This window comes from Rhineura floridana, chromosome 11 (assembly GCF_030035675.1).
Source record: "Rhineura floridana isolate rRhiFlo1 chromosome 11, rRhiFlo1.hap2, whole genome shotgun sequence".
Taxonomy (NCBI): Eukaryota; Metazoa; Chordata; class Lepidosauria; order Squamata; family Rhineuridae; genus Rhineura; species Rhineura floridana.
The window spans coordinates 44,960,314-44,984,576 of NC_084490.1; the positions used below are offsets into that span (position 1 = coordinate 44,960,314).

The following is a 24,263-nucleotide window of genomic DNA, read 5'->3' on the forward strand; positions in this document are numbered from 1 at the left end:
CCATGCGTGGCCATTTTTTAGGAGTGATCCTTACATTATATTTACTGGGAGCGGAGTAGGGAGGGAGAATATTGCAGCCCACCCAATGCTTGAGTGGGGCGGAGCAGCCCAGCTCGGCCGGAGCTCAGCTCGGCCGCTGAGAGATCCGAGATGCAAAAGGCAGAGGCCCGGCCACGTCAGCACGACCACCTCGGGGGCGCTGCAAGGGGACGAGGCGGAGGCGGGGATCGCGCCGCCGGAGTGCTGTCTGGACCCATGGAAATCCCCGCGGGGTTGATGCTGGTATGAGAGTGGGGAAGGGGCCGAAGCTGGCCTTGTTATTGGGCAGAGTACGGCAGCCGCCTCAAGCATTTGGGCTGTCATGAAAAGGGCAGCGATTGGTTAGTTATTTAATTCATTCTTGTATGTTTGCTCTCAAACATTTGTGGAATTGTCTGCCTCAGATAGCAAAAGGTACTCTAAATCTTGACTCGAGGGGGGGGGGCTCCCCGTTTGCTGTTGTGCCTTAGGCAGTAAAATGTGTTGGACAGGCTTTGGAAGGGGGTGCCAAGGGGTGGGGGAGAATCCGCCACCACAGCGAATGCGTGCACAACCAGAAACGTCCTACAAACGGGGTTCAAAGTTCATTTTCTAAACTTTATCCTCAGCTCCGAAGTGCCTTGCGCATCAGAGGAAAAGGTGATGCGTGTGTGTGGAAGACGCGTTAAGAGCAAACATCTTCCTAAGAAGGATACTTACAGGACATAGTGTCCTCGACAAAGGCCTAGTTCTCCCTAAGGTGGTAAACGGTACCACGCTGGGGACTCATATGATGGAATGTTTCCTTAAACTCAAACTCCATGTATGCAGAAAATTAGACCTTAGGGAGAAAGGTTGTAACATAGCCTTGCCTAACTTTCTCCCTGATAGGCTAGTTGTCTGTGTAGTGTAGGTAGGTAGATTTATTTTTCATGTGGGAGTCCCCGCATGGAGTTCCCCCATCACATGACCTACTATGTGCAGGCTAAATGGTTATGCTGTGTGGGCACATGTTTACAATCTCATTAGGCCAAAGTTAAAGAAGCAATATCTAAAATGAGTGTGCTCCAAGGGGAACCAAACATCTGAAAGAGATTTTCAGAAAGGATTATGCCGCAGATGAGGTGTGGAAGTTACTTAAAGATATATATTCCCAAATCCATATATCTTTTATTAGGCTAACTAAAATATAACAAAACAGTGTTTAAGCATTTGAGTTCTCCAGAACTCTTCATCAGGGTAGAATGGTAAAAAAGGCAGAGGAGGGGAAGGAAACAAAAAATGCCTAATAGGTTGATCTAATAAAAGTATATGGATTTTGGATTTTTCTTAGGGGCCAAAACAGCTACCTTTACTTTTTGTTTGACTTAAGATATATGTATCAGGAAATCTTATGGGGAAACTAGGGTCCTCCAGATATTGTTGGTCTACAACTCCCAGCATCTCTGACTATTGGCCATGCTGGCTGGGGCTGATGGGAATTGGAATCCAACAGCAACTTTTTATTATTATTATTATTATTATTATTATTATTATTATTATTATTATTATTATTATTATTATTATTATTATTATTATTATTATTATTATTATTGACTTATTACCCACCCTTCACCCTAAGGTCCCAGAGTAGGACACAAAAATTTAAAATACAACATTAACATTGTTTAAAATAAATTACAATCTAAAGAATAGGGTGGGTCCTAAAATATGTATCTCATATAATTATTATCTGGAGGGCCACAGGTTCCCCATCCCTGTCTTGGATAGTAAAGTCTAGGTGGACAGCCCACCAGGGAAATGTCTCAGAAAAGACTGAGAGTCAAGAGACCTTGGGGGAAAAGGAGGAATATCCTGGGTTTCTGAAGTCAGCAAAGCTGGAAAGATAATACTTCCAGTGGGATTATGTTACACAGAGAAGTGGAGAGATCTGAAGTTGTTTTATCCATGGAAAGAACTAATGCAGCATCCTCAGGCATGCAAAGTTCAGAAGGTGACACTCAGAATTAGTTTCTTGGGATCCCCTAGAAACCATATTGGGAAAGAAGGGAGAGACCCCAGGGAAAGGAAACCTAGGACAAGGGGAGCCAGTATTCTGCAGCCAGCAACAGGCAACAGAGGATGCTCAATAGACAAATTTGGAGAAACAATACACGGGTGGGTGCTAGGCAAGGTTGGACCCAGAGGTTTAGAGGGAGACACCCCCATGGCACGTTCTGCCATGAAGAATGTGAGGAACCTAAGAAACTACCATGAAGTGGTAGCAATAAGCAGTCCTAGGTAAACAAGTTAGTCCCAACCATTTATCTCAAATGAGTTCTGTAGAGCAAATCCAAAGACTGGCAGGGCAGAGAGAGAAGTACCATGTCCTATTTGGGAATGCAAAAACAAGAGTTGTGAAGCATTTGGTAGGCCACAATATACGGCTGGTGGTAGTGGGCTTTGTTTGTTTTTGTGGATGTAGGCCTGGTTTAGGGAAACACCAGTGACACAAGCATGTTAGGACAGAGGGTAAATCCATACCATACATTTAAAGCACATCCAACACATATTTAATGGATGCCCTGAAATAAATTGGCTAAAATTACAAATGAAAGAAGTGCAGCACCAGACAGAGTGAAAAGAATCCATATTGTTGGGAGAATCAACACACCTTTAGGGAGCAACCCACTTTGCATTTATGCCAGGCTGAAGGGAGTTGGATGTGATGGATCTCCAGCTGAGCCAGATGGGACCCAGCTGAGACCAGCTCAAGTGGAGGCAGCACAAACTGATGTAAGGCCTAAAAAATGGGTGTTTGGGGCTGTGTCAGGGGAGGGACCGAGGTGAGGGGACTTAGGCCACATCCAACTGCTGTTTGGAGCACTTCTGCAGGTCCTAACCCAGGCAAAAGTTACACTGGGAAAAAGGTTGGTCTAAGAAAATAATTGCAATAGAAGTCAATTCCTGGTAGGGGTATTTGGGAGAACAGGCTTTTATCTTCTGGTCCTTCCACGCAGCTCTGGCTGAGCCAGCGTGCAGCCAGCCCAGAGGCTCCTGAATGACAATTGGATATGGTGGAACTTTAGGTCAGCTTCTCTTGCTCCAGCACAATTTACGCCAGTTTCCCCTAAATTGGATTGCTCTGTTAGACTGTAAGCTCCTTGGGGGTAGGGTCCTTTTTAACTTATATTTCTCTGTTAAGTTCTGTGTATATTGATGGTGCCATATAAATATTTGTTTATTTTTTAAAATACCGCTGCTTTTTAGCAAAAAATAGTTCTTAGATTTAGGTATTTATATGTATAGATTAGATATGCTAACTGCATGATGTATAGAAATGGTGGGGGGTTGGGGGTGGTAGTACAAACAAAAGTATCAGGTGTGTCTGTTGCATGGAGATTAAACAGATGAAGTGTGTATAAATGGAACATTCCATATATCTCACTTTAAAAATTCTGCCTTTTTTTGTACATTCTTAACCGTGCTCCTAAAAACAAACACCCAAATTCATTTTGATCCTAGGAACCATCCCTTTATACTGTCAAGGCAATTTTCATCTTGGACAGCTTTGGGCAGCGACTTCTGGCCAAGGCAGGTAACCTCCAACAATTTTGTTTAAATCCCACTTCCACTCTGGTAACACATCAGGTAGAATTTCAGGTGGGGACTATAGAGTTTCCTTCTTGGGGTCCATTCCACAGTGACAGTCAAACACTAACAGAATATATTTATTTATTATTTAATTTATATCCTGCCCTTCCTCCCAGCAGGAGATATAGATATAGATCTCCTTGTCTTTTGTGAAAGTCAGAGCAACTTACCGAAGGTTCCCAGCTAATCTCATATCCATAGATCTGCTTAATTTGAACCAGGTAATAGCAACAGATGCCCTCAGACCATTCTCTGGATAAATCAGAGTGTGTCTGTTGATCCTATCCAAGAAATTAAGAATTGCCAAACAGCAGCCAACCAGATTCCTTGGGGAGAACACAAGGAGGGCAACATCCATCTTCCATTGTTAACTCCCAGCATTAGGTAGTCAGCAAGAGATCCTTGTACCATGGCTAGTAGCCCCTACTATACTGGTCCCCCATGTAGCTATCAATCTTTTTTAGAAGCTGCTTTCACTTCTTCAGGTGTGGGGAACCTTTGGTCCTCTAGATGTTGCTGAACTACATCTCTTATTAGCCCAAGCAAGCATGGCTGATGGCCAAGGATGATGGGAGTTGTAGCTCAGCAACATCTGAGGGCCAAAGGTTCCCACACCTGCAGAATTTGGAACCAAGCATATTTTGAGTTTAATGCGTTCCATCTGTTGATTCTTCATATTACAGGAATATCTTCCTTTTCTCTTAAATGTACTCCCATCAAATTTCAACCAGTGACTCTACTTTTTTGTGTTCTGACAGGCAATCATTTCCCCTTTCTATTCATCACTTACGCCAGAGATTAGGAACCTGTGGTGCTCCAGTTGTTGTTGGACTACAGCTCCCATCATTCCTGATCATTGGCCATACTGGAGGCTCACATTCCCTATCCCTCATTTATACCCATTTATGTTCACTCTGCAACACTTAAGTTTTCATAAAACTCTGCTGTATGTTACAGCAGCATCAGCTGCCCTTTTTTTGTACTAAAGAAGACCCAGTTGTTCAAACCTTTTTTGTAAGGAAGGTAACCAGTTAGTCACCTTTTTTTTGTATCTTCTCCTGTTTTACTATACAGTTTTGGACATGAGGTCAGAATTGCTCTCAGATCATATATAAACAACTGCTTCTTTTGAGATATGATAGTGTACTCAGCATCTAGCCATCTTGTTGTGCAACCCTATGCATACTTACTCAAATGTAAGTCCTGCTGTAATCCTAAATATTAAGCCCATTGAACACAATTGGACCTACTTTTGTGTAAACATACATAGGTTTGGTCTGTAACACTGGTTATGTAGAAAACTGAGTATAGGAAGCTGCCTTAGATCAGATCAGACTTTGATTCTCCTCCCCGTTGAGGGAGCCTTTACACATACATGTGGGGGGGGGCTTCAGACACCAATAATGCATTGAGCGAGGGGCACATCCAATGCACGTGAGCATGTCTAAGGATGGGACTAACAACAAGCCACAAAACTGGAACATCGCTGGCAGTCAAAAATAAGTAGTGGCAGGGAACTAGGTGCATGAAATAAGATTTATTCCAGACCCAACACATTTTGGAACAAGCCCTTCCTTAGGAGCACATTTTTAGCAGCATCTCTCACCAAATTCAAGGGACACTAGTGACTCTTCACTACAGAGGCAGTAGGATTAGCTTGCACATTATCAGAAATCTCTTCATGTGCTCATTACCGAATATCTGAAGAGGGCCTGTTTGTTCATTTAGCCAAATATTGCCTGTTCTGGCTGGCAGGAGCTCTCCTGGGTTTCAAGCCAATCTATTACCTGCTGCCCAATCATTTGGACTTGGAATTCTCTGCATGCAAAAAAGGTGCTCTGCCACTGAGCTACATTCCCTTCTCAAGGAAGTCAAAACATGGAACATTTAGTTTGACTATAAGTAGTGATGGAGAAAAACTCAAACCTATGGTTATGCAATTATAAGGCAAACACATACCTTCCCCTATCTCACCACTTGTATATGCATTTTGAAATGCTAGAAGATGAGAATGTAAGGACTGTCTCATTGGATCAGACCAAGGGTTCATCGGATGATCTTAAGATCATCACCACCCCACACTCTTCTCCTCCCCCCCTCTCTCTCACTCACACACACACACACACACACACACATCAATTCATTCTCTCTCACACACACACATACAACACCATAGCATTTTGCTTCCACTAATAACCAGTTTAAGGCCTCTGAGTGCTCACAATTAGGGCATGAAGTTGATGGCCTGCTCTTTTTGTGTATCCCCAGCATCTGGAGATAGATTGCTTCTGAACATGGAAGTTCCATTTTGCTATCATGGCCGCTGCTACGTCAGGAATACTGTTTTCAGCAGATTTTTACCAAGTTTCACATTTTCAGCTTCAGTGAGCATGAATGTTGTTGGGACTCCAACTCCCATTAGCCCCAGCCCCCATGCCCCACAATCAGGAATGTCAGAATTTGTAGTTCCTCAACATCTGGAGGACCACAGGTTCACCATCCCATATCTAAGGTTTGGATAAAGTTTATTCTTATTTGTAAACTATTTCCCACTCCTGTGCTGCCTCATCCTTGTTTTAAGCCTCTTGTTTTGGCTGTCCACAGTATTATGACGACATGTTTCCATCTATGAAAGAACAGAAGAGCTTTGAGAGAAATGTCTTCAACAAAACCCACAAGACTGACAGTGAGTATGTGGTCAGATATAGATCAGCAAGTGGCAGCCTGTAATCTGGCCTGCAGGGTGGTACCACCTGCCATCCCACCCTAGCTTTCCTCTTCTCCTTCCCTTGCCAGAAAAATATGTTTCCAGCAGCCAGGAGTGAAAAGGGCACTCAGAGTGGCAAAGGAGCAGGCACTGGCAGTGAGGGGTGGACCAGCAGTTCTGATATAAGTGATGGAAAGTGTGGGGTGAATTTGGCCTTCATTTCCAAAATAAATTTAGCTGCTGGTCAAAAGACATATTTACCCCTAGACAAATCCCCTCCAGTGGTTTGAATTTCAGATAGGTACTGCTGTATAAACCAGTGTTTCCCAGCCTTTTTCCAACCCATGCTTCCGTTTCGACTAACATAAAAATCCCACATCTGCCTTCAAACTTGGTTTCCCTAATTATTTTATTTTAATTTTCAAAATGATTGAAATAAATAAATAAAAATTGGTGCTTAATCATAAAAATGAATCAAAGTAGTTATATATTATACATATTTTTAGAAACACCCCCCCCCAAGATCTTCATACACCTCCCAGGGGCGTGCATGCCCCATCATTCGTGAAACACTGGTATAAATGTTGATCTGGAGGGTCATAGGCAGACAATTTTTTAATCTATTGCTTAGAAAATGGTATACCAAGCACAGGTCCTGTACTGTCTAACTGCTGAAAACCTATGCAAGCTGGAGATGGTTTTGTTTTTGCCTTGCCAACAGAACCTGCAGCCAAAGGGTAATGGGCCTCTCTCTGGCCCGCAGTCCCTCTTTCTTTCTATCTATCTATCTATCTTTATTTATTAATTAATTAGATTTATATCCCGCCCTTTCTCCCAGTAGGAGCCCAGAGCGGCAGAGTTGCTGTGCTGTCCTGAGCTGTGCTGAAGATAGACTGGGTGCAGCCAAGTTAAAACAGGATGGTCAACCCAGACCTTCAGTTCTGACGTCTAAAGGCAACTCCCCCCATCCCAATCAGATACAGCCAATCAGAAAAGACCTGGCTCATTCTAGCTCCACCCATTTACAAATTGCAGCATGGGTAGGGCTGAATCAGAAATCTTATCAGACGTGGTTCCCAGCCTGGCAACCACAAGCAAGTGAGGCAGGGCCTGATGGAGTTGCAAGGTTCCCCCTAAAAATTCTCTATTTTTATTTTCCTTAGGTGAGATTGCTTTCTTGGAAGGACTGACCATTGTCTATAAAAGCAGCATTGATCTTTTCTTTTATGTAGTGGGAAGTCCCCATGAAAATGAGGTAAACATTTCCTTCAAGAACTGTTAATTAGCCTGCAGGAAAATGAGCTAAACAGAAACAGATGCCGCCATGAAGATTTCCTTATACTTCTTATTTTGTGTTTTGTTGCATTTCATTCCTGTTTGCCCTTCACACACTCTTCCTCCTTCCAATGCCACTGCTGTTTTGAACAGGAAGCCGTTAGAGGTAAAAGCCACATAGAGGGAGGTTCTGAAGAAAGTTTCAGGTGACCTTTGCTGAGCAGAACTTTTGAGTAAAGATTACAGAAAGTTGTCACATTGATAAATAAAGATACTGTATCACGTGTTGTGTGGAATCGCTGTTATGATTCTGTTCACAGCTGATTTTAGAAGAGCAAAGTCTCAGCAAAGCTTTGGGGCCTTGGGTGGAAGCAACCCATCTCTTGTCTATTCCGTATGTTTCCTAGCATGTGGTGAGGAAGAAGTGCATGTTTAGCAGTAGTGGAAGAGCACTTCATTTTGTTTTTCTTGATGTGAGTCTTCCTTTCTTGGCCCCACTTTTTTCCTAGCTGATGCTGATGTCAGTTCTCACCTGTCTCTTTGAATCACTCAACCACATGTTGCAGTAAGTACCATTGTTAATGAGAACAATTACTTCCTTCTACGTCCAGTGTTTTGCCAACTGACTAGGCCAGGGATGGACTTTTTCACCCAAATCTAAAATCACAAAATAGGAGGGACAAAAAATAATCATTCTGACCTGTTGCCCAAAGGTAGGATGTCTGTCCATAATTTCATTCCCAAAGTGCTTCCATTGATACCCAGTGTATATGCTGGACTGTTTCCCCAAATATCAGTCCACTGGTGAATTCAGATCTACGTCTGAAGCTGTTCTCTGGGTGCCCCTACCATCAAATGTAAAGCTGGTGAGAACAAAGGACAGAGCCTTTTCAGTGGTAGCACCCTGCCTATGGAATACCTCCATTAGGGAGCCTTGCATAGCATCCATTTTGTTATCAGTTTGGCACCACATCCTTTTTATTAGCTTTTGCTAATTTTAAATATTTTAATGCTTCTAAGCTACTGGGAGTTTCTCTTGAATGGAGGTTTTTTTGTGCTTTTAAAAATTGTTCTCATTTTGTAATTTTTATATACTCTGTTGTAAGCCACCCTGTGAATCCTGATTGACCATTAAAGGATGAGATACAGCCCTCATGTATAATCACCTGAGAATGGCAATTCATAGAAACCTTGCAATCTCCCTAGGCTAGAAAAATCTAGACAACAGAACCCAATCCTGAGGTGCCCCCACCATCACCAGAGCAGCCTAATTTCTAACTGGAAGCTACCACAAAGCCATCAAAACAGTGGTAATTTCAAGACATGACTTTGGGGAAGCTGCCCAAGGCCCCAACTCAACAGAACCAGCAAGAGCCCCCGCTCCCAATGCAGCAGGGTTGGCTTACCACATTTTGAAGGATTGCCTTACCTCATATCTACCCACTCAGTGATGTTGATCTGTGGAACTGGCACTTTTAGAAGTGCTGCATAATGTTTGTTCTGCACTTGTGAGGAACTGATCTTTTAGTGTAGAGTCACCTGTCTATGGTACTCCCTGCCTATTGATATTAGTTCTTTTGTGCTTCAGTGTAGTAACTTTCTCATCAAAGGATTTTTTAACAAAACAAGAAACTGATTCACTAATAGGCAAAAAAAACTTGCTGTTTAAGAATGTACCTATAGCCACTCGCCAAATGCTCAGAGGCACATGTTACCAAATTCTTCCAAGCTACACAGGAAGTGGATTGGACTGTGAAAGACCAAACCAAATTGTGTTTGCATTTTGACAACTTTGTAGGGCAGTACAATATCTCAGAGGAGGTCAGGTCTCCTGCTCCCCTGGTGCATTCACTGTAGCTGCCCAATTTCCTTGCTTTTTAAAATTTGATACAGTAAAAGTATCTATTGTCTATAGCTACGTTCTTAAACTGCAAGGTTTTTTTGCCTATTAGTGAATTACTCTGCTTTTTAATCCAGGAGATAAGAAATGGGATCCTGTGCAAGTTTGCTGAGAATGAATAGATCATTTGCATGCTTATTGAGTTCACTGGGATTTACTCCCCTGCAATCATGCTTAGGATAGGGGAAACTGACCACAGGAGATGGGGAGGGGAGGAGGAGGGCAGGTTTGATCATTTGCATGCTGATTGAGTTCAGTGGGAATTATTCCCGTGCAATCATGCTTAGCATATGTAAAACACCATGGGGGGGAAGGGAGGGAGGGCTGGAATGGGCAAGGGAGGAGGAAGAAGGAAGAGGGGAGGGAGAAGGGAGGAGGAAGGGAGAGGAGAGGGGAAGGCAGGTCTGATCATCTGCATGCTTATTGAGTTCAATGGGATTTACTCCCATGCAATCATGCTTAAGATAGGTAAAACTGACCATGGGGGAGGGGGAGGGAAGAGAAGAGAGGGGAGGGGAAGGGAAGGAGGGCATTGGAAGGGGAGTGGGAGGGGCATGGGAGGGGAGGCAAGGGGCAAAAGGGAGGTGATGGGAGGGAGGAGAAGGGGAGGGCAGGTTTGATCATTTGCATGTTTAGTGAAGTCAGTGGGATTTACTCCCATGTAGTCATGCTTAAGATAGGTAAAACTGACCATAGGAGAGGAGGAGGGGAGAGGAGAAGGAGGGGATTGGAAGGGGGTGGGGGAGGAGCAATGGGAGGGAGGGAAGGGGCAAGAGGGAGGGAAGAGGAGGGGAGATCAGGTTTGTTCATCTGTATGCTTTTTGAATTCAGTGGGATTTACTTCTGTGCAATCATGCCTAGGATAGGTGAAACTGACCGGGGGAGGGGCAGGGAGGGCAGGGAGAGGGAGGGGACGGGGAGGGGAGGAGATTGGGTGGGTGGGCACTGGGCAGAGGGGAATCCCCTTCCCTTTCCAAAAGGAAAACATTGTGAACAGTATCATTTCTTTTCAGCTTTCCCCCCACCTTTTTATTCTACAGCAGGCACATGTAGCCTCCCACCCAAATTTAAACCAAAGCTGTTCCTGGCCACATCCACACCAGACCATTAATTCACTTTAGGCAGTCATGGCTTCTCCCAAAGTATCCTGGGAAGTGTAGTTAGTGAAAGGTGCTGAGAGTTGCTAGGAGATGCCCTGTTTTCCTCACAGAGCTTCAATCAGAGCAGATGACTATTAAACCACTCTGGTCAATGGAGCTCTGTCAAGGGAATAGGAGTCTCCCTTAAGCACCCTTCACACTACCCAGGATTTTGGGGGAAAGCCATGACTATCTAAAGTGAAATAAAGGTCTGGCATAGGTGTGGCCCCCTGATTAGCCAAGCCAAGCAGCTGTGAGTCTGGCTTTTAGAACACTGAGTCGGTTCTTACTGAGCATGCCCAGCCTTATCATTGACTTTAATGTTAAATTTCTTAAATTAATTAAAAATCAGCTAGGTATTTGTTTAACTTTTAAACTGCAGAAGATGAAGGTCAGAGTATGGGGCAAGGTCACTTATAAATTACAGGTACTCTGTGAGCATGGCTTATTTTTAATTTCAACAAATTATGAGTACACTGACAAAAAAATCCAATAGGGGTCTGTTTTCTCTCTCTGTTTACACTTTGAATTCTTGATTCTCTCTGACTGTTTTGTGTATCACCATGAAATGTTAGAGGGTTGTTAAGCAAGCATCTCTGAGTTCAGGCCTATAAGTTTTGTAAGGTTTTGTTTTGAAATGAGCTTATGGGAAGCATCAGAATGGCATGGGGGTATTTTCAATTTAACATTGCAGAATGTGAAAAATCCATGCTGGCTATAGTATACAGCCTTTCTCGTGGCTGTATAATGATTTCTTCTGGGGTGGATCTACACTACAAATTTATATCAGTATAATTGTCATCATGATTTTTCACAAAGAATCCTGGGAACTGAAGTTTAGTGATGTGCTGAGAATTCTCTATTAGAGATCCCTAACCCCATCCCATCCCTCGTAAAACTACAGTTGCCAGAGTCCCCATGGAAGAAGAATCGACTCTTAGAATCATGAGTTGGAAGGTACCTAGGAGGTCATCCAGTCCAGCCCCCAGCTCTACATCTGAAATACAGGATACAACTACTGTATCCATGACAGATGATCGTCAAGCGTCTGCTTAAACAGATCCAGTGTAGGAAAGCCTACTACCTTTCAAGGTGGTCTGTTCCACTGCTGAACAACTCTAATCATTAGGACATTTCTCCTAATGTTTAGCTAAAATTTAATTCCCTGTAGTTTCCACCCATTGATTCTATTCTTGCCGTCTGGAATAACGGAGAACTCAGTTCTGCTTCATTTTCTGTGTAACAGCTCTTCAGATATTTGAAGACAGCCATCATGTCTCCCCTTTAATCTTCTTTCCCAGTTTAAACATACACAGCTGTTTGAACCATTCCTCATAGTTTCCAGACCACTCACCATCCTAGTTCCTCCCCACCAGACAAACTCCAGCTTGTCAATTTCCTTCTTAAAATGTAGCACCCAAAACTGGACACGGTACTCCAGATGTGGCCTGACCATCGCAGAACAGATTCATAAACCAGTTTAAATCTGGTAGTGTCCCTGGTGCTAATAGCTGTCTCATCTTGTCTTGCATCTAGAAAAAACATGGAGAAGCGAACCCTGATGGAGAACATGGATGGGGTGTTTCTTGTAGTGGATGAGATCGTTGATGGCGGGTGAGATTTATGTGGAAGGGGAGAAAAGGGACAACTTGATGTTAAATGAGAGTCAGTGTGGCATAGTGGTTAAGGTGTTGGACTACGACCTGGGAGACCAGGGCTTGAATCCCACACAACCATAAAGCTCACTGGGTGACCTTGGGCCAATCAGTGCCTCTCAGCCTCAGAGGAAGGCAAAGGCAAACCCCCTCTGAATACTGCTTACCATGAAAACTCTATTCATAGGGTCGCCATAAGTTGGAATCGACTTGAAAGCAGTCCATTTCCATTTTTTCTTGTTAAGCAGATTGAGAGAGAGAGATCTTTATCACAGATTAAACCACTGACTTAGATGAAATTGTTCAAATCATTATAGACCAGCATTGCTCCAGATTCCTTTCCACTGAAGAGTGAATTTAGCAGCTCTCTGCAGAATGGCTCGTGTCACCCTCAATTTTAAATCTGGTTTTAAAAGTATCTGCCGCAGCTCATCAAACTCACTGAGATTCAAACATCCTAGAGATTTAAGGAATCCAACTTAAAATGTTAATTCATGTTTTAAAAACAAGTCATTAAATGTGTTGCCTCCTGCTTTTTGAAATATTGAGGAGACTCTCAAGTAAAGGAAATTTCTCCTTTTTCAAAGTGCAGAATTGCAGTTGATGAATTGCTCGCTTGAGGAAAAAAGAAATGAAAAGGGTTCACAAAATACCAAGACACTGTTGCCACTGTGAGGGAACTTTATGAGAGTTACTGCTTTTATTTTTAAAGGATTCCATAACTGCTCTCATGCCTTATGGTATAACCAGGGAGAGACTGGATGTCAAACAAGAATAGGACTTTTAAAAACACATATAAATGTCACCAAATGGCATGAGGAGTGCCATCGTGGTGTTCATCATGTATGATGGCACTGACACTGGCCAACAGGTGCTTGGAACATTTTTACAGCCATGGCCAAAATTGAATAAACCGTTTCTTAAAATAAAGGCACTGCATGAGAACAAAATGTTGGCATTTTGATCACTACTGGAAAATGCAATTTCTCTGCTGCAGAATCATGTCCCTGAAGGAGGACTTGTGAGTTCCATGCAACAGCTGCATAACAACAACATAGTTATTGAGCTTAAAAGCTGGCTGGGGGTGGGCGGGGAGAATATTCTGGAAGCCCTTAAGTTGCTTTCTAGTTATGTCCATTGCCAAAGACAAAGATCTAAATCTCCCCAAGATATTACATTGCTCTCTCTTTTCAAATTATAGTGTGATTCTGGAAAGTGATCCCCAGCAAGTCATCCAGAAGTTGAATTTTAGGGTGAGTGGTCTTTCTTTCTTTTGTAACTATCATCTTTGCACTTCATCTACCTGCTCATCTACCTGAATCTCTTTCCACCTCAGACAGTGCCAGAGCCTGCAGCTTATGGCTTTGTTCTCTTTGATTACATCACGGGTAACTCTGAGCACAGTGATATTTTGCCTGAGAGGTTCTACAAATACTGAAGTGTTCTCAGAAACAGGATACAGGAGTAAGACTTTTCCTTCTAAGCATGTTGCTCTAATGCAGCATGGCAGCTGGCTGGGTTAAAATCATCGTGCTCACTTTATCCCCCATTCAAAATTGTCTGGGAAGATTCCCTGTCCTTTGTTGCTGTCTGCCTCTTCTACACCTCTAGACCCCTTTGGGGCTGTGGCTAAAACTAGGGTGTGGGAATGGGAGGGAGGTTCAATTACAAGAAAGCCCAGATACCATAAACCCCTGTACATTTTGATCTCAGGGTACCATTTAGGCCAGGGGATTCGTCCCCACTCCAGTGCTATAGATCTTGTGTGAGTATTCTTCCAGAGCACCCACATATCTCTGGCCAGATCACATTGAGTGATGATTGTTAGAAACACATTCGTACACAATAGTTCTATGAGGCTGTACATTTTTGGCAGAAAGGGAATAGCTGTGGAGAGCAGTGGAAAGCTGAGGGGGGAAAGTAGCCAAGAAAATGGGATGGAGATTGAATTTGGCATAGGGCACCCCAAAAGTTGTATTTTCAGTGGCTGCTTCCCCACAATCCAATAATGGAATTTTGTTTTACTGATTTTATACGAGTATTTCTAAACTGCCAACTCCTTAAAAAAATGGCAGTGAACAATAAAATAATTAAAACATCATAAAATTATAAAATACTGAACAAATGACCAACACTTAATTGAATTAATTCTCTAAAAATGCTTGAAGAAACAAATAGTGAAATATCAGGATTATAGGCATGTTCCACTCCAGACTCACTAATGTAAAGCCTGAACAACTTTCTGAAGCAGTTGTGAGGGGCTCACAATTCAGTGAAGAAAGGATGGTGTAATTTTATTACATTTTATAAACTTCTGCTGTGAAAGGGTTGCTTTTGTACTCATCCCACACCATGAAGATGGGGTGGGCTATAACTTAAACTAAAATTATTTGGAATAAGTGGCATGGATCACTTATAGCATGGGTCAATCCTAAAATATATGCAGCATGTGTGTGTCTGGCATGATGTGATGTGGTCTGTGTAGGTTTCCAAGCATGATATGCAGGTGGCTGTTTTAAAAGAGAAGACTGAAGAGCCAGTTACAACATTGCAAACAATGTTTCCATTTCTGCAGAATATGCAGAAACTCTCCCCAATTATGGGTTTGCTTTGAAGGTTTGTTTAAGGCTGGCATGAGCCTGTTGCATATTTTTTTTAAAGAAAAACAAAAACCCAACAACTGGGTGGTTATTGTGTGAATCCCCTGCCCATGACTAACTGTGCACTTGGTGTTAAATATGACTGATATCCATGTGGTTTTCTTTCTGTGATGGTGGATAGGAGTGTTAAAACAGTAGCCATACTTCCAGTCCTTAAGAGCTCTTGCAGAACTATTCCAGTATGCACTCTACCCAACAACAGTAGCTGTGGAAGTGACCCATGTGTTTGTGGCCTATTTCACATTGGAGCCCAAGATTCCATGTGGTGAAAAGTTCCCTGATGACTATACCTGCTAGCAGGCCCAAGGAAAGCTAAAAAAACTTAGGAACATTGGGAGCCTTAAACAAAGTCTGACCATTGGTCCATCTGGTTCAGTGTTCTTCAACCTTGGGTCCCCAAATGGTTTTGGACTACAGCTGCCATCATCCCTGGCCATTAACTAAGGTGGCTGTGGATGATGGGAGCTGTTGTCTAATAACATCTGGGGACCCAAGATTGAAGAACACTGGTCTATACTGAATGACAGTGGCTCCCCTGGATTTCAGGTAGGATTCTCCTACCAGAGATGCTGGGGACTGAAGCTGAAACAAAATATGTGCTCTATGAGCTAAAAGCCACCTACCTACCCTCTCTCAATGCCCCCAGCTGCCTGCTTGCTCCTTCCTTGCTGCTGGAGAGAGAATAATTAGGCAATGAGGTCCAACGTGCACTTCTTTAGATGTGCATTGAATATTATTTGCCATGTTGTCAATTTGAGGAGTGCTTCACTATTTGTCTGCTTGGGATTCCACCATCCTGAATTATTTGGGGTTGTCTGCAAATTTTGACCATCTCACTGCTTCCTCCCAATTCCAGATCAGTTAAGAAAGTTAAATAGCATTATTCCCAATCCCAGAACAGATGGGAGAACTACATTTCTTCCCTCCAGTGTGAAAACCGTTTATTACTCCCTTCTCCCTGTTGTTTAATAAGTTGCTGGTCTGTAAGAGGACCTTTCTATATTATCTGACAGCTGCTAAGGACCAAAGTAAACAAGACATCATTCACACAATTACTAATTGTGTGAATGGCTTTTTAAAAGTAAGTGGCATATGCACAAGGCCTAATTCAGATCAGGAACCTGGTCTGGGAATGGGGGGGCTACACTTACTATTTATATTGGGGAAGTTCATATTCATGCCAATGGGAGCCTTTTTTTTTCAGTGCAAAGAACAGGTGTGAGGTATTCGATCTGGATCCGGACTGCAGAAGGGAGCAAACGGTTAAAGCCTACATTAACCCTCCTCTCTGTACCAGGAGCTCAATCCAGATTGTGGGGGGAGGAGTTAAAAAATTCACACAATTGTTGATTGTCTGAATGGCACTGCATTTAGTTTGGCCCTGAGTTTTCTTAAGATACAATCTTATGGTCCCTGGGAGAGCATTCAAGGGGCCTTAGGATAGAGCAGATCTCCCTTTCTGCCTGCAAAGGAGGTCTGCCCTCACACGCCTCCCAATTGCAGACACAGAAACTCCTGCTGCCCTTGCTGCTCTTCTAGTGGTGGTGATAGCAAAAGGGGAGTGGATCAGGCAAAAACTGCCTTACTTATTCATGTTTACTTCTCTCCAGTCTCCACCCACCTTCCGTCCTGACCAGTGCAAGAATGGCAAGGCTGTTGATATGTGGGTTTCTTCAGCTCAGATTCTCCCTCTCCCACCCCACAGGATAGTTCTGCCATTTGACTTTAAAAAATCTGATTACTGGATCACCACATCTACATGTTAGTTAACACTCTGAATTCTGAAAGGTTGGTGAAGCATGACTTCACTTTGTAGAACCCATGCTGATTCTTCAACAAGGCTTGTTCTATATATATATCCTAGCTTTAGTCATGCTTTCCTCCATTTTACCATGGACAAATTATATAACTGCTTGCCACCGTTTTACAAGGAACAAATGTATATGGATCTCTAATTTCCTAAAACTCCAATCCATTTTTAAAATGTGTGTTACAATAATTATTGATGGATTACTGACCAGTTCTGCAGTAAGGAAGCTGATAACCAGGTAACTTGTTTCTTTGTAATTTGTCAATTAGCTCTGACATTCCACTGTTATTCCATTTGACTTAGTTCTTCAAGTGACCCTTCCTGAAAAATGTGGTTCTCGTGTCCATCATCTTATTCATAACCTTTGTCATAATGGCCCTTACTGCTTTGTTTCTTGCTTCTGATGCTTTTAAATGAAATTTTATTGTTTGTATCTTTAGCATTTTGCTGCTCAGATTCTGTTAACATTCTTGCCCTTTTCCCTGCCCATTTTAGGTGGATGACAGCTCAATATCAGAACACAGTGTCACTCAGGTGAGTCTCCTTAAATCATCTGGAGTTTTTCTTATGCAAAGGTTCTCTCATGTCTCAGCTGGTGGCATAATAATGTGGGTTAGTTAGATAAGTGGGACCTGCAACAAAATGTTGCAGTGTGGAGTGCAGCTCTTCAGGATTCCAGCCCTTCCTCCCTAAACAGACACTCAGTGTGCTTAGTGGCTATAGAATGTTCAGTCCTCATTAGGGATGGAGGAGAATTATCTGTTAAATCTGACTTACTACCAGATTTTGACTAAATCGGACAGTTCGCTGTTTCTTTGGACCGGCATTGGTTTCTTGTGGCGGGCTGCAGCTGTAATCGGCATGGCTTTTTTTTCCCTTCAATTTTTTTTGCCCGATTTTATGTAATTATCTTTGTAATTACAATCGCTGTTATCCATTAACTTCCATGGATTTACATAAGCATTTGTTAAAAATTATATGGGTTTTTTTGCTGCCAAAAGAAACAAACAGTGGATCGAATCAGCAAGTGCAAAATCAAGCAAAAACAAAAAAGAGCGGATTGGGATTGAACAACGGACTATCAGAATACAAGCAGATCGGAACTAGGCAGCGAACCCTATCCCTAGTCTTCATTGAGCTTCGTGGGTTCCCCCCAGTGTTTTTTCCCTAAATGTTGTTCTGTATTTCTGCAAATTTTGAGGTGTTCCCAAGCCTGCTATTACCTCCCTCTTGTGCATGAATGGTGGTGTTTTAACTATATAAAAATCCACAATCAGAAATGAGTTTGCTAGTAATACAAAGGATGAGTGTTAAAAGCAGTTATGGGGTCTATAGTATGTAGCATACTATACACTTTTGTGTACAGAAATACACACTTCCCCCCAGAAAAGTAAAAAAGAGCATGTATAAAGAATGGAAGGAAGGACGCATCACCAAGGAAGAGTACCGACGAGCGGCTCGGGCTTGCAGGAATAGCATAAGGAAAGCTAAAACCCAGAATGAGCTGAGGCTTGCGAGGGAAGCGAGGAACAACAAAAAGGGGTTTTTCAGATATGTTCGAAGCAAGAGAAAGACCAAGGAAACGGTCGGACTGCTGCTCAATGAAGATGGCAAAATGTTGACAGATAACGAGGAAAAAGCAGAACTGCTCAACGCCTATATTGCCTCCGTTTTCTCCCAAAAAGGGAACAGTGTGCAACCTTTCATCGGTAGCAATCTCAGTAAGGGGTCAGGACTGCAGTTCGAGATTGATAAGGAGATAGTCAGGAAATACCTAGTTAACATAAATGAGTTCAAAACTCCAGGGCCTGATGAACTGCATCCCAGAGTATTGAAGGAACTTGCGGATGTACTCTCGGAACCTCTTGCCATCATCTTTGAGAAATCCTGGAGAACGGGAGAGGTGCCGGAGGATTGGAGACGAGCAAACATCGTCCCGCTCTTTAAAAAAGGTAAAAAAGAAGATCCGGGGAATTACAGGCCGGTCAGTCTGACTTCAATACCGGGAAAGATATTAGAACGGATAATAAAAGAGTCCATTGGCAACTATCTAGATGACAATGCTATGATTAGAAGGAGCCAGCATGGGTTTGTCAAGAAAAAATCCTGTCAAACTAATCTCATCGCTTTTTTTGATCGGGTCACTAGCTTAGTAGGTGGTGGAAATGCTGTAGATGTCATCTATCTAGATTTCAGCAAGGCGTTTGACAAAGTCCCCCACGACCTTTTGATTAGCAAACTAGTCAAATGCGGACTACATGGAAATACTGTCAGGTGGATTCACAACTGGTTGGAAAACCGTACTCAAAGAGTGGTCGTCGGTGGCTCTGCTTTGGACTGGAAGGAGGTCTCGAGTGGAGTGCCACAGGGTTCTGTCCTGGGGCCGATACCCTTCAACATTTTTATCAATGACTTAGATGATGGGGTGGAGGGAAGCCTTATGAAGTTTGCGGATGATACGAAACTGGGAGGGATAGCTAACACAATGGAAGACAGGAATAAAATCCAAAGGGACCTGGATAGACTAGAAAATTGGGCTGAAATTAATAAAATGACATTCAATAAAGACAAATGCAGGATTCTGCATTTAGGCCACAAAAACAAAATGCACGGGTACAGGATGGGAAATACCCAGCTTAGCAGTAGTGCGTGTGAGAAGGACCTTGGAATTGTAGTGGATCGTAAGTTGAACATGACCCAGCAGTGTGATGCTGCGGCAAAAAAGGCAAACGCGGTTTTGGGCTGCATAAACAGAGCAATAGTTTCCAGGTCGAGGGAAGTAATAGTCCCACTATATTCTACATTGGTCAGGCCTCATCTGGAATACTGCGTACAGTTCTGGGCACCTCATTTTAAGAAAGATATAGACAAGTTAGAGCGGGTTCAGAAGAGGGCAACGAGGATGATAGCCGGTATGGAGAACAAGTCTTATGAGGAAAGGTTGAAGGAACTTGGCATGTTCAGTCTGGTGAAGAGAAGGCTGAGGGGCGACATGATTACACTCTTTAAGTACCTGAAGGGCTGTCACATAGAGGAGGGTACAGATTTGTTCTCTGCTGCCCCAGAGGGTAGGACTAGGTCTAGTAGTTTTAAGTTGCAGGAGCATAAATTCAGATTGGACATTAGAAGGAACTTCTTGACAGTAAGGGCAGTTCGGCAATGGAACCGACTGCCTAGGGAGGTGGTGGGATCCCCTTCGCTGGATGTCTTCAAGCAGAGGCTGGACAGCTATCTGCGGGAGATGCTCTAGCTGTGGATTTCCTGCTGTGAGCAGGGGGTTGGACTCAATGGCCTACAAGGCCCCTTCCAACTCTATGATTCCATGTTTGCCCATGTAAACATGCATTTGAAACTCTGCTGGGGAAATGGCCACAGGAAAAGGCTCAGTCCCCAGTCTGCCCAGAAACTTCTTTTTAAAAACATGGCATTGGGACTCTACTACATGGATTTGCGCAGAATGTGTGTATGACATCAGCATGAGACCACAGAGACCATAGTGTGTGTGTGCGCGTGTGTGCGTGCTTGCATACAGGATACAGAGCACAAAATAAGACACTGCATTGTTTTCTCTTTCCACAACCTGCAAAGAAGCTGCCTATAACCAGACACTGTTCAACCAGAGGTTAAAAAATGGACACTCTACTCCACCCTCTCCCCCAAGATTTCTCATCCCCCATCTTACTAGCTATCTCCTTACAGGCAGTCTTCTCCAAGTTAATCCTGATGGCATAGATCCAGAAGACAGGGGGTGGGTCCCTGGCAGGTCTTCCTAACACCGTACTAACTGCCTCTTCTTGACTGCTGGCTTAGAGTAAGTAGTTGGCAACATAAAACATAAATTCAGTTGGGCTCCTGCTAGCCCCATCAGCAAAAATATCTCCCATTTTAACCCTGCTGCTCTGTTCCATAGAATGAGACCCATTGCCTAAAAATCCACCTATCAATAACATAATACATAACCCTATGAGTTGACATTCACAATTCTGGGCCCTGACAAAAGGTCTCCAAAACTGGGGTGGGGAAGGGAAGATACAAGAGCATGCCACAAAGAAAGCTGAACCTTGTTTGCCAGTCTGACATGTTTGAGGCTACTCACAGCCTGAACATTGCCTTCTCTCTTGTGACTCCTCTTGCCAAGTCTAACTGATGCATGGCTGTTTCCTTCAACCTTCTTACCCCCAACTCCTCAAGCAAAACATTTTTGTCAGAATATCAGTACTATATTAGGGACATGCTAATTAGAGGTAATTTCAGTTTGTCAGTGACATTTTTTTCACAGTGAACGGATGTTGGTGGTGGGAGTTTTCACTTGCTCGTCTTTTCAGCATGCTGCTCATTGCCTGCTTGAACTTGCTTGTTTTCCCTGTCCGTAGCTGTGATGGCAGCCAATTAGAGATCATGTAGGTAGTGTGATGCCATCAAGTTGTCATGCAGGAAGCAGATTTGGCTACATGATAGCTTCACAAAGCCAAATCCGAATGAGGACAGGAAGTATTACTGTCAGACTGAATAGGCTTCATAATTATACTGATATCTCCTTATTTTTTTTTTTTTTTGCAGTAGTTGGCCTTTGTTGTTACTGTATTTTTAAAATGGCTTTTATGGTATGGTTTTTATTTGTTGTAAATTGCTTTGATGTTTTTTAAATGAAATAGTGGTATAGAAATATATAAATAAAAAATAAATACTGCATAGCTAATCAGACTGCTAAAGTGATAATGCTAAGCCAGATTAAAATAAAGGGTTATTATGCTTTCTGCCTTCACTCGGAATGAAAGGGCATTTTTGCCCCATTCTACAATCCCTCTCGAAAAATTGCCAAAATGGGGGGATACATTTTGTAGCAGAACAACTGTTTTGCCAAATATTCACCTATCTTGTTACAGCTTAGCCCTGTCCTACATACTCATATGGGGCAAGTTTTACCATCATGAATTGCAGTTTGATGAGAATGCTAAGAATTTGTCATTAGAGGGTTGCAGCCCTCCCCATAGGACTACATTTCCCATGGTTCCTTAGGAAGAAGGAATGAATATTAAGCCAATTTAAGTCTATATTAGACTATAGGGCACACTTGCAGCTTTAGGCAACTGCACCAATTTCCATAACTAGTGCCATGGGATCACTAGTTGCCTAGCAACTACAACCACCCTTTACATAGTTCTAGCAGAATAGCTGGGGGGAAGGTTGGAGTTGGGGGCTGGAGAGGGGCTGGAAGCAAGGGACACATTGCCTTCTATAGAGTACATGCCTTTTGTCCATACTGGGAAACTAAAAGGCATTACATGTAGTGACTTGGTATTTATGCAGATCTGTTAAGCTGGTGGTAGCCTGGCTTTATAGTTGCCAATGTTTGATTACTGATGATAATCAGCTTACTGTGGGTGTGATATAGCCCACATTAAGCACTTTTAAATGGGGACAACTCACATAGAGTTGGGGGTCCTTGACATCCTTTTGCCCAAGGCTCCACAAAATCCTGGGACTGTCCCAGATCCTAATTTTGCATTCAGTGATCATTTCTTCCTCATCTAAAAGATGCATCTGCAATCTAGCATTCAGTATAATTGTTCAGTTAGTTAGTCTCCTTGAGGCACGTCCAAAATTTCATTCCTTTAGTAGAACTTAGTTTGATCCAGATTTTCATCAGGATTTAGCTCCCAGAGCTTTTATCTCCTACGGAAGCAGCACACATGGCATGAGAATAACTAACATCAGCATCCCTCAAAGTACATGCAGAGTGCCTTTCCCACATCTCTGTGTAACTACAGTTGGCAGCCACACATTCAAAACTGAACAAAGAGTTTCCACATCAGAAGTCATGACTTATGGGGAACCTGTGCTCCTCCAGATGGTGAACTCCAGCTTCCATCAGCCCCAGCCAGCATGGCCAATGGATAGGGGTAATGGAAGTTGCAGTCCAGCAATATCTGAAGGGCCACAGGTTGCCCTGATTTACAAGGAGGCTTGATCCACAGCATCTGGTTGAGTCATGGCTGCAATTAAATGCTGGTTGAGTCATGGCTGCATTGTGTTTTTTGTTTACTGGAGTTATTGGTTGTCCAGGCATATACTGTAATGTACTACTTTCTGGTAGAAGGATGACTGGAGGCAGGGTTGGCAGTACTGGGTGGTCCTGTCTCATCTGGTCTGGGTGATCTTTTGGTTCCTGTTAATTTCTTTCTGGACTTGTTCTTAACCATCCAAGGAAGATAAACATGTTAAGATGCAAAGAAATACAGATGAAAGATCCCTTCAGATTTACTTTAGAATGGTCCATAATGGAGGATGGGAGAAGCAGATGTGAGGCTGCTTGGGAATTAATGGAATAGATGGGCCTAGTGCAGAGATGGGCTGTAGCCCCTCCATATGTTGTTGGACTCCATCTCCCGTCAGCCTCAGCCCTAACCCAGCTAGCATGTTCAGGGGTGATGGGGGTTTTAGTCCCAGCAATACCTAGAGGGCCTACAGAGTCCCCATCACTGGCCTAGTTTGTTGCGAAACACGGGAGGTAGGAGTTAATTGATCTCATTTTTCCCTTTCTCTCCTTTTTTCCCTTCTGTGTTCATAGGTTCTACAGTCTGCCAAAGAACAAATCAAGTGGTCCTTATTAAAATAAAACTCCTGAAACAAAAGACACAGCGTTGGAGAGCTTTCTTGTTACAATTTCCCACATTGCTCTATCTAAGATTCTTTGCCATTTGCCCCAAAATGATGAGGAAAGGGATATAAGTTGGCTGATAACCCTGACCATTTGGGATAATTCCAACTTGCCAGGAGCTTATCTGTATAACTTTGAAAAAAGGGTGTGTGAATTCTAAAAGAGTTCTAAAAGAAGTCATAGAATCATCTAATGTAGCCTTCCCCCAGCTGGTGTCCTTCAGATGATTCCCAACTCCCACCATTCCTGCTCTTTGGTCCTGCTGCCTGGGGCTGATGTCATCAGAAACATCTGGGGGCACCAGGTTGGGAAAGGTTGATCTAGTTCAACCCCTTCCAAATGCAGGAAATCCACAACTAGAGCATTCCTGCTTAATCTAAATGCAGTAGTGTGATAAGCATGAAACATCAAAACAGGCTTATCAATCTAAGTAATAGCATTTGAGAGATGCAGTTTTACCATTTAACTTTTTTTTTGCCCTGATTCCTTTATTTACAGTTGCTACAAATAGCCTACTCTAAACTTTCCTAGTCTGACCTCTTCTGGGGTAAAATGACATTGCAGCTCCAAGATAATCATATCCTTTCTTAGCGTTTCCTGTTTGTTAATGTGACAGTAAAACCTTTGCTTTAAGTAAAGGCTCCATGTGCTGGTTGATTGTTCTGAAAAAAATGGGCAACTGGGTAGTGCCAAAAGCCACCTCAGCACAGTTGCCAACTCCACATTCAATAGAGAAGCACAGTGCAAGAAGCTATGGCAATAGGGCTTGGCATCAAGCTTTTTTGAAGTAGAAGGTGAATCATGG

General features: G+C 42.9%; 2 protein-coding genes across 3 annotated transcripts in view; one reads left to right on the forward strand and one right to left on the reverse strand.

Moving 5' to 3' along the window:
• NFE2L1 (NFE2 like bZIP transcription factor 1) overlaps positions 1-248 on the reverse strand; it is a 46,666-nt gene extending 46,418 nt beyond the window's left edge. The window contains exon 1 of the mRNA XM_061589670.1: positions 35-248. The gene's annotated coding sequence lies outside the window, so the exon portion shown is untranslated. The remainder of the gene's footprint in view (positions 1-34) is intronic.
• On the forward strand, positions 11-23,432 carry COPZ2 (COPI coat complex subunit zeta 2). Of its 2 annotated transcripts, XR_009758416.1 has the most exons (10): positions 11-282; positions 3,523-3,591; positions 6,256-6,337; positions 7,522-7,613; positions 8,143-8,198; positions 12,209-12,286; positions 13,529-13,580; positions 13,664-13,791; positions 17,293-17,331; positions 23,369-23,432. XR_009758416.1 is itself a non-coding variant. In XM_061589677.1 (9 exons), exons 1-9 carry the CDS (start codon positions 151-153, stop codon positions 23,414-23,416), a joined length of 648 nt encoding a protein of 215 aa, XP_061445661.1. In that variant the 5' UTR covers positions 12-150; the 3' UTR covers positions 23,417-23,432. The 2 variants fall into 2 exon arrangements, 1 of the variants encoding a protein (XP_061445661.1); XM_061589677.1 differs by lacking the exon at positions 13,664-13,791 and having other exon boundaries at positions 12-282.
• The last annotated feature ends 831 nt before the right edge of the window (positions 23,433-24,263 follow it).

What these genes read in the sequence shown, in the direction of transcription:
- COPZ2 (XM_061589677.1), top strand. Translation starts at nt 151, where the DNA reads ATGCAAAAGGCAGAGGCCCGGCCACGTCAGCACGACCACCTCGGGGGC. An exon ending in CAAAACCCACAAGACTGACA is followed by an intron (nt 6,338 to 7,521) that starts GTGAGTATGTGG and finishes TATTTTCCTTAG; the next exon opens with GTGAGATTGCTTTCTTGGAA. An exon ending in TCACTCAACCACATGTTGCA is followed by an intron (nt 8,199 to 12,208) that starts GTAAGTACCATT and finishes TCTTGCATCTAG; the next exon opens with AAAAAACATGGAGAAGCGAA.